The 16,208-nt window shown below is 32.1% G+C and overlaps 2 protein-coding genes across 2 annotated transcripts; one reads left to right on the forward strand and one right to left on the reverse strand.

Moving 5' to 3' along the window:
* Positions 1–268: 268 nt before the first annotated feature.
* On the forward strand, positions 269–4,917 carry LOC122316986 (probable jasmonic acid carboxyl methyltransferase 2). The gene is made up of 4 exons (XM_043133862.1): positions 269–507; positions 863–1,270; positions 2,491–2,766; positions 4,405–4,917. The coding sequence occupies exons 1-4, from the start codon at positions 430–432 to the stop codon at positions 4,768–4,770; spliced, it is 1,128 nt and encodes a 375-aa protein (XP_042989796.1). The 5' UTR covers positions 269–429; the 3' UTR covers positions 4,771–4,917.
* An 8,311-nt stretch (positions 4,918–13,228) lies between these two features.
* On the reverse strand, positions 13,229–14,791 carry LOC122314999. The gene is made up of 2 exons (XM_043130668.1): positions 13,782–14,791; positions 13,229–13,694 (listed from the first exon to the last, which is right to left on the reverse strand). Exons 1-2 carry the CDS (start codon positions 14,432–14,434, stop codon positions 13,631–13,633), a joined length of 717 nt encoding a protein of 238 aa, XP_042986602.1. The 5' UTR covers positions 14,435–14,791; the 3' UTR covers positions 13,229–13,630.
* Between the last annotated feature and the right edge of the window lie 1,417 nt (positions 14,792–16,208).

Genomic DNA, 16,208 nt, shown 5'->3' on the forward strand with positions numbered 1-16,208 from the left:
GGACAGGACAACCTTCTTTTAATTGTCTTTGTCAAAAATTATAGCATTCGTTATTTAAACGAATTTTATTTTATTTTTTAATTTAAAAAAAAAATGAAAGAAAAATAATATGATTCATTGTTGCCTCCCGGCCAAACACGTTGCAGCAAGGATAACCACAAGTTCACATTGGTCATTTGGTCAATTTCCTAGCGGTTAATTTCCTTAAGTCTAGTATATACTCTATATATATACATAGATCAACATCTCCCTTTTGATCAAGTCCTCACTTGAGCTAGCGTTGGGATTTTGAGTGGGTGATCGACTCCTCCTCCCTCACCATTATTTCTTTGGTTAATAATTCGGAGGCTAGGTCGTGTGAGATTTTAATTAACTAGATAGATCAGCACTGCCATTTTCTCGATCAAAACCTCATTTTGCTTCTGAATTATGGAGTTACTTGCGCAATCATTTCACATGAACAAGGCCGTTGAAGGAACTAGTTATGCAAAGAACTCGAGTATTCAGGTTTGATTTTACTGATATGTCCTTTCTTTTCGTAGAGGAATATTATATATATAAAATATGAGTTTTTTTTTTATTCTCAACTGGATGTATAGAGAATATCATACATATTCCTTAAAATTTGATTTGATTTATAAAATTTAAATTTTAAAATTTATATTCTAAATTAAATTATGTAATGTAATCATTTTATTAGATAATTTCTACACACCTATTTGAAAATATATATAAGAAGACGTAGATTATTTAATATATTTATGATATATCTCAATGCTCGTTTTCGCGTGTTGGCCCGACTCCTCTTAAATAAATATCCTAACGCCTGATGGGACAAATCCATATATTTTTAATGTTGCAGAGCAAGATAATATCAATCACAAAGTGTATTACTGAGGAAGCCATACTTGAAGTATTGTGCAAAAACTTGCCGGAGAGCATGGGCATCGCCGACTTGGGTTGCTCATCCGGACCGAACGTTCTATCAGTGATCTCAAAGATAACAAATATCATATATGCCAAATGCAGCCAATCGGGACTTCCCAAGCCGCCGGAGCTTAGAATCTTCCTCAATGATCTTTATAACAATGATTTCAACGGCATCTTTGGCTCACTCCCAGATTTCTACAACCAAATGAAGGAAGTGAACGGTAATAGTTTTGGGCCGTGTTTCATTTTCGGTGTGCCGGCTTCTTTCTACGGTAGGTTGTTTCCGAGCAACAGCCTGCATTTTGTGCATTCTTCTTCCAGCCTCCACTGGCTCTCTCAGGTTGGTAATGGTACCCATCGCATTATCCTCCCATGCATCATCAATTAATTACATGATAAAAAAAATAAAATGATATTTACAATTATAGCATACATAAGCATCATAAATTTATTTTTAAAAAAAAAGAATAAAATATGAGACTTATTCAAAAAAAAAAATTAATTTTTTAAGGGTAAACCTCACTTTTTTATAAAAGAAGTGCATGACATTTACACTAAAGATATAATCATTCCAGCCTGGTTAGGTCTAGGGGAGTCACAAATTGAAAATTTCAGTTTATCATTTTTGTCGGACCAAACCATTAACTATCGGTCCAATTCCATCCATGAAATTTTTTTTCAATGTGTGTATATATATATGGTTAATGAAATTAAGTGATATTTTTAACATTTTATATATGCTTAATGAATGTTAAATAATTTCATTGTATATATAGTCAATGATGATCCCTTGAATGAAAATTACATAATTAACTTTTACATACTATATAAAATAATATATGATATATATAATATTTAAAAATATATATACATTCGGTCGGTTTTAGTCTAGTCCAGTTTAAAAAAACCATACCCCGAGACCGACCAATAAAACTATCGGTCTCTTTTGGTATAGTCCTCTTACAACTCTAATTTGCACAACTCGTGATTATATCTAGTATTACTTTGTAATAAATTTTTTAGCTACAAAGAAATGTTATAAAAGTATACTCATAAATTGACGTAACTTGATGTGATACGTTAGATTGTAAAACTAATTTTATTATAAAGTATGTTTATCTATAATATGAAGTCACATCAATTTATAAATTTATTTTTACTAAATCTATTGGAAGTTTTGAAGGAATATATATAGGCCAAGAACTACTAGGGCCACCAAGAGGTGTCCCGAGAGTTCCTACTGATAAGTGCATTTTGTATATACGTTTTTGTTTTGTTTCTTTTTTAAAAACAATATGTTTTAAATCACTTTAAATTTTTTAAAAAATCAAAAATTTATTAAAAAAAAAATACTTCATTAACTATTAAGTGGAAAACAAAAATTCAAATCGATAAAATTTATCTTAGTTCATCGTGCCTTAAGCATTTTCCATATATAGCATATTGTAAATTGAGGATGATAAATAATATTTTTTATTTATTTTTATATACAAGATTGGTTTGCTTCATGTTATTGGCTATTTAAAATGAATATATAGCTGGATGGTTACGTATGTACAGGTTCCTCCTGAGCTGGACGTGAAGGCCAGCACCGCCATAAACAAAGGGCATATCTACATATGTGAAAGCAGCCCACAAAACGTCTTAGATTCATACTATCGGCAATTCCAGAAGGACTTTTCTCTGTTTCTAAAATCACGTGCGGAAGAAATTGTTCCGGGAGGACGCATGGTCTTAACGTTCATGGGCAGGAGATTTATGGATCCCACCATCGAGGAAGGTTGTTATAATCAGTTGGAACTTCTTGCACAAGCATTGATGAGCGTGGCAGCGGAGGTACGTTATATTATGAGAAATTTTATTGGTAGTTCTTAAGTGAGGATTATATGTGCATATTTTTTATTAAAAAAGAAAAAATATTATTTTAGAAATGATATTTTAATAATTTTAAAAAAATTAAAACATAAAATTGCTTATATCTGTATTATAATTTTTAAATGAAAACTGTACGTAGTATTGCTCTTATATTATATGAAAAATTCTATTTGTAGTCTCCAAGTGATGGCTCTTTATTAAAAGAGAAAAAATATCATTTTAAGAGGAATATTTTAATAATTTTTAAAAATGAAATTATCTATGCCTGTATTGCAGTCCTCAAATAGAAACTGTACATAGCATTGCTCATATTATATATATTAATAGAGTAATATTACATATAGTTATAAAATATATAAGTGTTATGTTATTATTTTAAAAAAAGTGAGGTCTATTATTAAAAAATTAATTTTTTTTTTACGTAAATTCTATATTTATTTACTTTTTTTTAAATGATTATGAAATACTTATACACTCACGACTAAAAGTATCATTTTCTTATTAATAAACTATTATATAAAAGACTACTACATGAGAAGAATGAAATAATGTGGCATCAAAATCAAACCTTAGTACCGTACTCTTAAAGGAAATGCTTTATTTGCTTTGTGTTAAAAAGAATTTTTGTTTGAAGTAGATGACATTGAAGTTTTAGTTGCTTTGAGAGATAATCTTGCATTTAAGATTTTTCAATTTGATCTTAGAAGATGATTCTTTATCTGTGATTGAAGTTAGGATGATGCTATTATGCCGCCCAGTGTTTATCGTTGGGCGTGCTGCCCTATGTATTTTTTTTTTTTAATTTCATTTCACATTTTTTAATATATTTAAATATTTTTAAGAAATAGAAAAAAAATATCAATACACTTAAAATTACTTTCTTAATTACTAAGTTAAAAAAAATAAAAAAAAAAATTTGTGACCAGCGGTCACTTTGAGAGGGTAAATGAAATGGACATACAAGTATTTTCCTTGAAGTTAATGGCTTTAAGGCACCTAACTTTTCTAGGCAGAGGAAGACGATATATGAGATTCAAATACTTCTTTCTTCTTTATTCATTTTTCTTTTTGTGGACTATTGACATACTTCGTTGGGAGGTAAGAGATTGAAGCATTCATTTACTTGCGAGGCATATTCGTCTAATGGATGATACAGTTCAAAGATGGTCTCAATGTCCACATTTTATTTAGTCTAAACTCTTACTAGATTTTAATTTATAATTTCATGGTCATATGATTATGTTATTATTATGAATGAAGTTGTTCTATTATTAACAAAAAAAAAAAAAAAAAAAAAGTGTTGTAGTTCCAAATGGAGATTACACAAAAATAATTTAACAAATTGACGTAGTTTCATATAATCTTTTAGATTTATTTTTATAATAAAAATAACTTTATAATTCGATAAATTATATAAATTCATGAATTAAGTCACATCAATTTATAAAATTACTTACACGTAATTCATTTGTAATAGATTATATAAGAGTTGGTATGTTTATACACCTTGGCTTATAAATAGCATAATTCAGTAGCATTGAATTTACTTCTAGATGATTGTCGTTGAGTACTAAATTATTATTTGGTCAAGTACTGCAGGGTCTTATACCAGAGGAAAAAGTTGATACTTTCAACACCCCCTACTATGCTCCATGTCCCGAAGAAATAAAATTAGAGGTAGAAAAAGAAGGATCATTCGTGATGAATCGCCTTGAAGTTTTTGAGATTGATTGGGACGGAGGCTCGGCGGAGGCCTCTAACACAGTATCGATGGGGCGGCGAGTGGCGAAGTTGGTAAGGGCTGTGATTGAGCCAATGCTGGAATCACAGTTTGGAAGTGACATAATGGATTATTTGTTTCAGAGGTACGAAAAGATTCTGGACAATCACTTGTCGAAGACTAGATCCAAGTACATAAACTTGGTCATTTCCGTTGCTAAAAATTCAGAAGGCCTTGGAAATTAATTAATGAACCAACATCTATATAGCTTCTAATAATCTTTCCCTTCAACGTTTTAATTAATTAATTATATATCTTTTTGTCTTCTACGTTTCTTTCCCTTCATGTTTCTGTAATCGAAATCACTTTATATCATCTACCATTTTGTCTTATTTTTTATATAGTATATTATATGTACTAATATTTTTATTTACAAAATTCATTCTGTTAATTCTTTTTTTTTTTTTTTTATATATATGCTCTTGATGGAAGAATATTGCTTCTTCTGTTCCCGCCATTCTACACAATATTGTATGACAGCCTATGGTATATGATGTGAATCATCATTTATTTCGAAAGTTTATATTTATACGTGGGTTAAATTACTCTTCAATAATCTATACATAAAATATTTAATTAAATTGAATAAAATGTAAAGTCAGGATTGGAACTGATAGTATCTGCTCTAATAAACTAATACTATGTGAGTTACCATCTATTCCAAAAGTTTAAACTGATAAAAATAGATAAATTTTATTATTTAATTTATATTTAACCCACTATATATTTTCCATTACACATGGTTGGATTCCCACCACTTGCGACCTCGACATTCTCGAAAGACTTATGAAGTATGACACACTTCATGTATACGCACTTTTTTCTTTGAAAAATGGAAAAGAAAACTTAAATCAAGAGCGCATATGGAAATTCAATTTGAATAGTTGAAAATATCAACACATCATACACATGGTCGGAACTCCATGAAAACATGGAAAACGTGTTGGAATATTTATGTATGTCGAAAGCAGTCAATATATATGTTAGATCGGCACAAATTCATATATGTCTCTTGAAATTATTAGATTTTTGCCTTCATTTTCAGTGAACGTTTATACTTCATTGAACTCGATTATAGTCATTGGATAATTTGGCAAGAATCGGTGTTTATTATTGGGCTCATGCTGGCGTGAGTATACGGCCACTTAGTAGCCTTCTTAATATATAGAGCCCATAAAGAGACCAGAAAATAACTAGGGCCCGTAAAATTTGACATTCCATCGGCCACTAACCTCAAAGGGAGAGCTGAGCGGGCAATGCTAAGTTTGTGATGCAATAATACTCTTAAAGAGGTTTTTCATTCGCCACCGAGTTTTTCTATCGAATTGTATGAATTTTTTAAATTTTTTTAACTTAGTGGCGAATGAAATGTTTTTAAATAAGTTTACTGATTTTACTTTTTTCAAATATTTAAATTGATTTAAAAAAATAAGTTTACTTGTCTTGTCAATAAAAATAATTTCACAATCTAACATATAACATCAAATTAAATTAGTCTATAAATTTGTTTTTATAGAATTTTTTATGATTAAAGTATTTATCTTCTAGATTAACAAGTGAATGTCCAATGCATGCGACAAGAATCACTGAGGATGTTGGATGTATTTCGATTCATAAAGACGATTCAAAATCAGTTTATCTAGAGTACTCTAAATGCTTACTGGGTACCTGTTTGTGACGACTTGGAATTAAGCAGGCAGTGTACCTCGCATGGAATGTGTATAAGAATGGAGAGGGTTGAAAGTTCGTCGGGCATCGTATATTTTCAGTACCTAATTAAAAGCATGCGATTTTCCTTGCACTAAGGATGTATAATGTGCCTCAGTTACTCAACATTAAAACACATATAATTCTACCTGTACAATTATATAGAATGAAAAATGATTTTTGAAGTCATTAAATGTATAAACGCCGCACAATTTTTTTAAAAAAGTAATAAAATACATAATCCACATAAAAAAATAAATTTTTTAAACAGGTCCGCTTCTAAGTAGTCCGGCTGATTATTTCTAATAAATAGCCCTCCTATTAGAATCAGCCACGTCAGAATTTATACTAAAAGAAAAATAGTCGCAGCCACACAAGATCAGCCCTACGCCTTTCAGACTCTTTTCATATCTGTCATTCGAATTGCACAAAACTGCATTTCCTTTTCGAAATTCATCTCACCGAGACACAAGCAAATTGCAAACAGGAAGGGAACAAACGTAAATGAGACTCTTTTCTTGCATATCCATTTCTCATTCTGTGCAAGTACCCCATTTATCATTCCAATATCTCCTCTTAAAGGAAACGAAGTAAGAATATATCCCCATACTTGAGGAAGTTCAAACCTAGATCAACTATTGTTTAATTCTTTAAACAATTTACCTAGTTTCTTCTTCTACAGTATATTCGCCAATGTGTAGGTGGAGTGTAATCTTCTAAAAGTCATTAACAGATATGAAGCTGTCGTGCTTATGAAATTGAATCATTCTCTCAAACCAAATAATTGTTTGGGTTCCAAAACTTTCAAATATAAATATCCTTTAAACCAAAAAAAATGTTTATGTTTCTGGAAAAGAAAATCTATCTAATTATATGCAGCCAAAACTTCTTTGGATTTAAAAAAAAAAAAAAATTAAACCCAAAAGAAGATAAAATCAGGCTAAACTTCTTTGCAAGCATAGGAAAATGCTTGAAAAGTTATCATTTCAGAAGCCCACCTACGTAATTTTGTAGTTCCCTCTCGTGGGATCTAGCAAATTTTCCCGTTGCTTTATTTCAATTTAGTGTTTATAGATCCCTGCAAGCATATCAAAGTTGCATCTAAATCCAAGCCAATAGTGTTCGCGTTTGTCTTTAAGGAAACCAATTCGAGTAAAAAATGCATATATTGGATTTTTCATATATAAAAAAAAAAAAAAAAAAAAAAAAACTAGTCTGCAACTTCCAGATTCGGAAGGGAAGAACAAAAATGGAAGAGAGGAAAGAAGAAGGCGGTAACAATCAAAGTTTATTTTTTTTAATATTGAAAATTCATGCTAGGCAAACATTCTACATTCTAATTGGGTGAGGTGCGGTCATATGAAAACAAAGATGTAATGCGTACGCGTCCAAATATTATTGGTTGGCTATTTTTAGTGGGTTATAAGCTCAATCGGTCAGAAGGTTTTCTCTTTTTTAAATAATAGAACCCACTTTTCAAAAAAATTACACAACACTTATACATTTCATGACTATATAAGAACATCCTTATTGGTTTTGCCAAATGAGGATGTTGGTCAAAATTTAAATTATTTGGTATAAAAAAGACTCACATTAGATTGAGCAAATATAAAATATTTTAGACTTTTGTTACAGTGATTGACTAAATAATGAAGACCACTTTCATTTACTGAAAATTAAAATATTACTTTCTCACTCCTACACTTTCATTCCACCAATTAAAATATTAAAATATTCTATACTTTCATTCCACCAATTAAAATATTAAAATATTCTACACTTTCATTTCACCAATTAAATATTAAAATATTCTACACTTTCATTTCAAAGGATTATATGACTTTTGAAAATATGTTTTTTTAATACTAATTTAATTATAATATAATTGTTAATAATATTAAATTAGTAGAATAATAAAATGTGATAAAAATAATTTTAAAAAAATATTAATTAAATAATATTTTATTATTATATAAAGAATAAATGACTAATCTAATATAGAAATTAAATTTAGATAAAATAGATAAATATTAAAAATTATTAATATTAAATAAATTTAAAGATAAATTTAGCCAAACCAACTAGGAGCTCTAAAGTATTACACATAAAATACAGCGTTTTGACTTTGTAAGCATTTATGTTGTCCATTCTTAGGGAATGCGTGATAATCAGATGCTGATTTGATATAACTTAGTTTAAGAACGGCTAGCTTGCTTGCTGAATATGGGAAAGGAATTCAATGAGACTTGGTCCATGTATGTGGTTGGGTTGTCCAAATTCAGTCTTTGGAGGTCCTACCCAGTTAATCAAATCAATCGTACCATTGTACCCTGACAATAGTATTATTAGCCAATCATTTTTGTTGATAGAATGTCTTTAAGATCGGTTGATTTCCTTATTCTACCAAGCATTAATGCTATTATTTATCCTAAACTTTGCTGACGTGTCACATTTTAAATGACTTATCCATCAATCACTATTTAATGGCATCTATTCAAAATATCACACATCACTAAAAATGACTGAGGATGGTAAAAATTAATCCGAAAAAGTGCATCACTCCACTGCAAGTTGCGTGATTCAGTTGCTAATTATGTGACAAATGAAGGCATCCATGTTTGTTTGGAATGTGAAAAGCATTTAATCCAGTTCCAAGTACGTTGATGCTAGGCAATGTCACTAGCTTGCCTTTTTGCTGGAGACATTCAAAACTTACTGCATTCTGGAATCATCACCTCCTGCTATGTATGTAAACACAGTAATGCAGATCACTTTCGAGTAGATGCAAGGTCCTCACTAATATGCACGCTTGTGGGGAATTCAAGATCCATCTTCAAGTAGATGCTAAATCCTGTCGTCTTAAAAAACAAAATCGAGAGGACGTGGCCCATCAGTTTGTCTTGACTCTTGTAGGCCCCGCTCAATAAAGCTCCACCTTCATCGGTAGGAATCGACTTTTTTCACCTTCCAAATGCAATTAATAAGCATTAAAACTTAATTTGTATTAATATATATAAATATTTTAATTATAAATAAATTATATATAAATAAATTTATAAATTGACACCACTCGATATATTAAAATATAAAATTATTTTTAAATTTAATATATATATTATATAAAATCATATCAATTTATATATTTATTTTTATAAAATTTATTTATAATCGTAGCTCTAATCAAAATAAATTTTTCGAGTGATGTTAAAGTGCAAAAATAAAAAATAAAATATTGCTTATGGAGAGAAATTACACTCGTAAAAACACTATAACCCATCCTTCACATTCAAGTCATACAGATTTGATTCCTTAAAGATGTATATAGACTCTATATTGGGAAGGGGATGCTGCGTCAGCATATTCTACCCATTTGGGTAGGTTGAAAAATAAATAAATCCTACCATTAGTAAAATCTTTACAGCTGTATGTTTTCTCATAAAGAGACTATTTTCTTGGCTCATCCCTTCAAAAAAAATGTGTTAAAATAATAAAGTAATGAAGGAAGCTCTCCTATCACTTACACCATCTACTTCTCCTATCACCATGTATTTGTCCCCATCGATCATGTTCAGTTTTCATATGGACGAGACAAACCAAATATAAAAACGCTATATATTCGTGAGACGACATTAGTTTATTTATTTAATTTAGTATTAATATGGCCAATCAAAACAAAACAACTCATGTGTAACATTCATCTGTGGAGGCCAGAGCAAAAAGATTAAGAAGTGGGGGCATCATGGTAACAAATGTGGGGACAAATATTCATTTTGATTAAGATTTGTTGCAGTATCAGGTTGCAACCAGGACTATATTTCTCTTATTTTAAGACGACTCGTGCTATTGTTTATAGTCATCCTCTTCGGTTATCTGTCACCAACTCATGACCGTAATTCATATCTGGTCATTTCAATTAATAAATTTTTCATTTAATAATGTTGGGCGGCAAAGACCAGAGACTAGAGAGAGACATGAGAGAGAGAGAGAGAGAGAGAGAGAGAGAGAGAGAGAGAGAGAGAGAGAGTGAGAGAGAATGTGTATGCAGTGCGTTTGTTGGTATGGAGAAAGTGTGAGGCCAGGGTGATAGCAATGGAAAAGGAAGCGTGAGATCAGCCATGCGACAAGAGGATATTATTGCTTGGTATAAAGACAATTTTGTTATAGAGCCTAGGGTTTCAAAAAATTCTCTTTTTTTATGCGTTGTTTCAAACTTTTCCAAGTACCATCAGGTTACAGTTTGAAACGATTGGATTTTTATTGCCGAACGAAGGGATTAATAGTGCAGTCCACACCAGTACTCATCAGATATATTTTTTAATTAATATTTAAATGATTAAAATTTATTATTTCCAAGTTGAGTTATATATAATTAAATTGATTTATTTTTATCTAATTTATGTAAGGTATCTGGAAAAAGAAGGCTAGCTTCTTCTAGCTCCACCATCATGATTGCAAATTAGGCTTTTAAAGAAATTTAGAGTAGCATTGCTAAAAGATGAAAGCTTTTATGCTAAAAACCCATTCATGATCTGTCTCCCTTTATAAGTTCAAGGTGTAAATGGATTCACAGTACACGACTATTCCATTATTAATGCAACATCACAGTTTGACCAAAATCACAGCTTAGGACCACTCCTGAATATGAAATTCTGATCCCTAATAAATAATTCAAATCGAACTCTCTTTATTTTCCATCTCCCCCCCTTTCAACTCTGAATTATCATTAAGCATGCATTGAACTCCAAAGGCCAGACAATTAATTTGGTAATCATGCATGGGATCATTTGAATGTGTAGTACCAACCGGTTTAGAGAACATAATAATTACATATATAGTGACTGTCCAAATACCCAAAAGGAGATGTTCATGTACGGATGAGGGAGGATACGTGCTTCTTCCACAACCAAAATAATTGAGATAATTATTTTGGTACAACTGTTGGTGGTTTGGCTAAAGTTCCACAGGGAAAACTATATAACAAAGCTATACAAAAAGAGAGAAATGGTTGGTGCTATTATTAAAAAAATAAAGACTTCTTTATCTCTTTTGCTGCATAATGCCTACAACCAGTTGGATGAGAGCAAGCTGAGGTGCGGCGCTGCTTCCTTCCACAAAAGAGCCCCATACATAATTACAAAAAAAAAGATACATTAAATATATAATAAAGTTCGCCAAAATCCAATACCCCACAATTTACACAAAAGAGAGTGTTTTATGCAGTACTACACGGCCTCTCAATTACAAGTCCTTGGCTTTTCTTCTTCGATGGGGCCCCTAATTGACAGAAACAACAAATTAAAAGGAAGGGCGACAATTATGGGAACTGAAATGATATTAATGGAGGGGGAAAAGAGAATTCGAAGACTCACATGATCCCCACAAAGCTACAAAGGGTCATCATCATTGTGGAAGAGGATCATGTTTGTGGTAACTTAGATACATTCTGCAAATTATACTTTATTATCCCACCCAAGAAGAAGAGAAGATCAGAAAGAAAAAGAAAGACGAGATTTTCCATGCTTTAGTGCATGTAATTATGAACGACCCAACTAAGGAAGATTAGCTGATTAGACAGTCTAGTACACTAGCAGGGCCTAAAGTGTAATGAAAGTAACTTTACATGAGAAGATTGCACACTTTTGAGTGTAAATTGAGAGCGGTAGACTGTGTCTCTCCATCATTTTGTTTTCTTTTTTTTTCCCCCATTATTTTAAATTAATGACATGATGCAATTTTAAATGCCCAAAATATTTCACTGTGTAAGGGACCATCAATCATATGATCATCACGGCCGTTGGGAAAATTTTGTGACTCTTTAATTAACAAAGCAAATCCCGTACTTGACTTTCCGCCTATTAATCTGCAGGCCGCCATGGCTTCCCTAGCTCGCTCGCTTTTTATTAATGCACTATGGATTGCTATTTATCTAATTATTAGTGGGGAAAATTCACTGCAAGGACTAAAAGCATGCATAGGTCATACTCATCAAAAACTGTGGACCACGGATGATGATTTATTACAATAATACCTTCTAAATAATTTTTACAATTTTGAAAAGAACATTTGAAGACAACACTTGAATTCTATCATATTTAAGTTTATATTATTATTAAATAATATAAATTTTTATGTTGAATTACGGGAATTTATATATTTTATTTATTATTTAATTGAACATCATCATGGGCCTTTCGATCATTCTGTTCGTCTCCTGCCCCACTAAAAATTTACATCAATAACTATATGCATTAAATTTTTTGAAATCCACAAAACATATATATATATCTAACAATCTGTAAAACGTAAATAAAAATTTTCAATGTTTGGTGTTGCAGATCAATATATATACCAGGAAGAGTAGGTAACAATATAAAACTCAATTAAACAAATAGACGCAAACAAAAGGCCGAAAATTATCAATATCAAAGCACATGCGAATCTGCGATAAAAAAAAGTAGCATCATCCCAGATTTTTCCAGCAAAAGAGATTTGAAGAAATCCCGAAACCAACGCTAGGGGTCCTAAACTCAATCTACTAGACGAAACATTGGAGGATTTGGGTTGACGTAGAAGTCACTTTCACTTCCAGTATGCAGAATTTCAAGTGCAAAAGCAGACAGATAGCAACCCAATAATCACGAATATGATACCGAAAAAGAAGTTATAATTCCTTCTTCTCCGTTGTCAATTCAATCCCCTTCCTTTATAATTTAACAAAGATGATTTAAGTAGAAGAAAAGGAAATAAATAAATTGGAAATTCCCCATGAATTAATTATAGATCCCAGCCTAACATGATAACCAATAATCCACCCACTGAAAAAGGCCAAAAAACCATAAGCAAACAAACAAACTAAAAAGAATCTTGCAAAATAGAAGCTAGCCCAGTATATCTGCCTTTGAATTACTCCCTAATCCGGATTAATTCTGGTATCTGTTCAATTGGGAATCCGATAACTGATACTTTTTAGCCTGAAAAATATCTGTAACTACATGGAAAACATTATCTTGGAAATCTGTCTGGAATAAGAACCCAAACCGAGTCTCAAACATTGGCAAAACAGACCAAACAACATAAGTTTCGAGGTCTGAGATTATGATCAACACAAGCACGCGTTAAACATTAACCAAACTCCTTAAAGCTGCCATGACATGTTAATTAAAACTTGAGAAACGGAATAAGAAAATCACTGTACATTCCTTTTCTCAGTTTATGATAACTAGGACTAGTTAGCACGAAAACCCAGATAGGTTTTCGTTCCTAATACGTAGTAATATCCATATATAGTAGTCGCCGGTAATATACTTCTTTCTTTTCCGTTTGTCGTTTTGCTGAGGCTCAGTACTTCTGGATGGCGAGGGCAAAAGTCGACTCTTTTTTCCGTTCTTCCTTACTCTCTTCCCTTAAAATTTTCTTTTTCTCTGCAATGAAGCCATCCACTCTGCGGTTGAAGTCCTCGTCGCTCAAGTTATCCACAGAGTAAGACCACGATCTTCTTGATGATTCTTCACCGGAAATCACCAATTTCCTGCATATCTCCGTCCCTGATCGCCGTAACACTCGTCGAGACCTCTCCTCAATTCGTTTCTCGAATTTCTCGGATATAGTCCTCCGATATCGACTTTTACACAAAGCCTTCTCACTGACCGCAGAAACTCTCTCCGACTGAATTGGAGAGACCGAAGGCTTGCTGACAAGAGAAACTATGCGATCTTCCTCATGAACCGGAGAGACAGCATTGTCGGAGCAAACGATGTGCTTGTCACGAAAGGTCTCTTCCTGCGTCGGTGGCTCCTCGCCAGGGGCGAACCTCCTGCTAGAGTCATTGTGTTCGATGAACTCTTCGTAGACATCGGACGTAGAGTCCCTTTCGCCGGGGTAGTAGGCGTATATGCTTAAAATAAGAATAATGATCATGACAAGAAGGAGGACGTATAAAGTGCAATCAAATATGGCGATGAATCGCCGGAGAGAATTGCGGGCTGTTTCCACTGCAACGGGAACCAAGGTAGCGGATATCGAAAGCACAAACGTCAGAGCAGCACAAATTTCGAAAATCCACCTAAGGTTTCGCTGCCGATTATACCTTTTCAAAGCATTGGCTTTCTCAACCTTGACGCTATCAATTTCGTACGAAGCCATCTAGTGATATGTATGTTTCTAAAAGCACAAAACGGTTCGCCGGGAGAATATAAGGAAGTGATCAGTTGTACGTACTTATAAATAGGAAGTGCAGAAAATGGTTTCAGGGTTGGGTATTATATCTTTGGGAGAGAAGAAGAAGGAAGGTATTACGAAGCGGAAAGATTTCCGAGAAATTAAACGGAGTGCGAGAAAAGTAAAGGAAGGGAGAGAACACTAGGGACATAGAGTGGGAAGAGGAGGAAGACGTAGCTCTTTAAATTATAAGCTGCTACCTGCGAACTGTAAGGTTTAGCTTAGTATTTGCAACTTTAAGAATTTTTGGGCTGTCTCAGGATGGCATGGGTGGAGAGAAAGATCCACGGCTCCTTTTTATAGAGATAGCTCTGTTCAATAATGCATCCCTGGTTTATTTTTCAATTTTCATTTATTTTTATTTTTTTTAAAAAGTTGAAAACAGTACTATCTTAATTTCTTTATCTCCCAGCCAAATAATATATATTTGTTTATCTAATTCCACTTTTATTCTTACATTTTATCATTTTTAATAATATTACTAGATATATTTCAGATTTTCACAGAAATGCAACAAAGAAATATAGAGAAATAACATCATTTCTCCATCTCGAAAATGAGAGTGTAGGGAAGGAGGAGTGGGGGTAAGGCTAGTGAAGCTTCTGCACATGCTGCGAACGCCAACCATACTGTAGCATGACTGGGACTGGGACTGGGACTCCGCGGGTAAGTAGCGCCCATAGGTGCGCTGACTGCAGACAACTCAAGAACGGACACCGGCGGTTGGCAACGTGTCATTTCTCACCGTCTTAATTTGTGTTATTTATATACTAATTAATTAATTATTTATTTTTTTGAACTTTTTTATAGTTATATAATTGGAAAATGATAGGGATCCCCTTCATTTTTCCCACTCCAATTTTTTTTTTAAGTTTTTTTATATATTGATTAAGAAAATATTGTTTAATAATATTGTAAATTTTTTTCATTTTTTAAAAATATTTAAAAGTGTTTTTTTTTTGTTCTTCATATCATTTTTTTAAAACTTTTAAATATTTTTAAAAATAATAAAATTCATAATATTATTAAATAATATTTTCTTAATCATAATGTAAAAAAAAAATTTAAAAAAAAAAAGTTGAGCAGGATGCTTAAATGAGATTTTCCAACAGATTCCTTAGCATCACCCTAATTGGATACCTAGCATCACCCTATATAATTTCAACCACGCATGTCTTTTTTCTCAGTGGGTAGTAATATAAAAAAATAATAAAAAAAATGAATAAATTAAGAAACCGTGAGAATTTTTCATTGTCATGAGAGATAGGACTTTCAACCCGAAGATCCGGAAAGCGGGGCCTGCAAGGGTAGCTCATGAAATTCCGAAAAAGCGAGATAGAAAAAGGAAAAAAAAAACCGAGATGATAACATTGCAGCGTTGAGACAAACAGGGGTATGAATAGAAATGAAATTTGAGAAAAGTTAATAAAATATAATTAAAATATTAATTTTATTTTAAAATTTTAAAAAAATAATTAATTACTCATATTTTATAGAAATTTTTTAAAAAACTATAATAATAACTCTCGATCCAAACAATCCAAGTCAAGAACTCGAGCTAGCCTTGGCCGTGGGGCTGAGGAAACCCATGATTCATTGATTGATTCAAACTAATCATAAGGGACATCTGCTGATCGCGTAAAGGTTACGCTCAATCGAAACAAAGCCTGACTATGACCAGAATGAATAGGCAGTGGAA

This window comes from Carya illinoinensis, chromosome 7 (genome assembly GCF_018687715.1).
Source record: "Carya illinoinensis cultivar Pawnee chromosome 7, C.illinoinensisPawnee_v1, whole genome shotgun sequence".
NCBI classification, from domain to species: domain Eukaryota; kingdom Viridiplantae; phylum Streptophyta; class Magnoliopsida; order Fagales; family Juglandaceae; genus Carya; species Carya illinoinensis.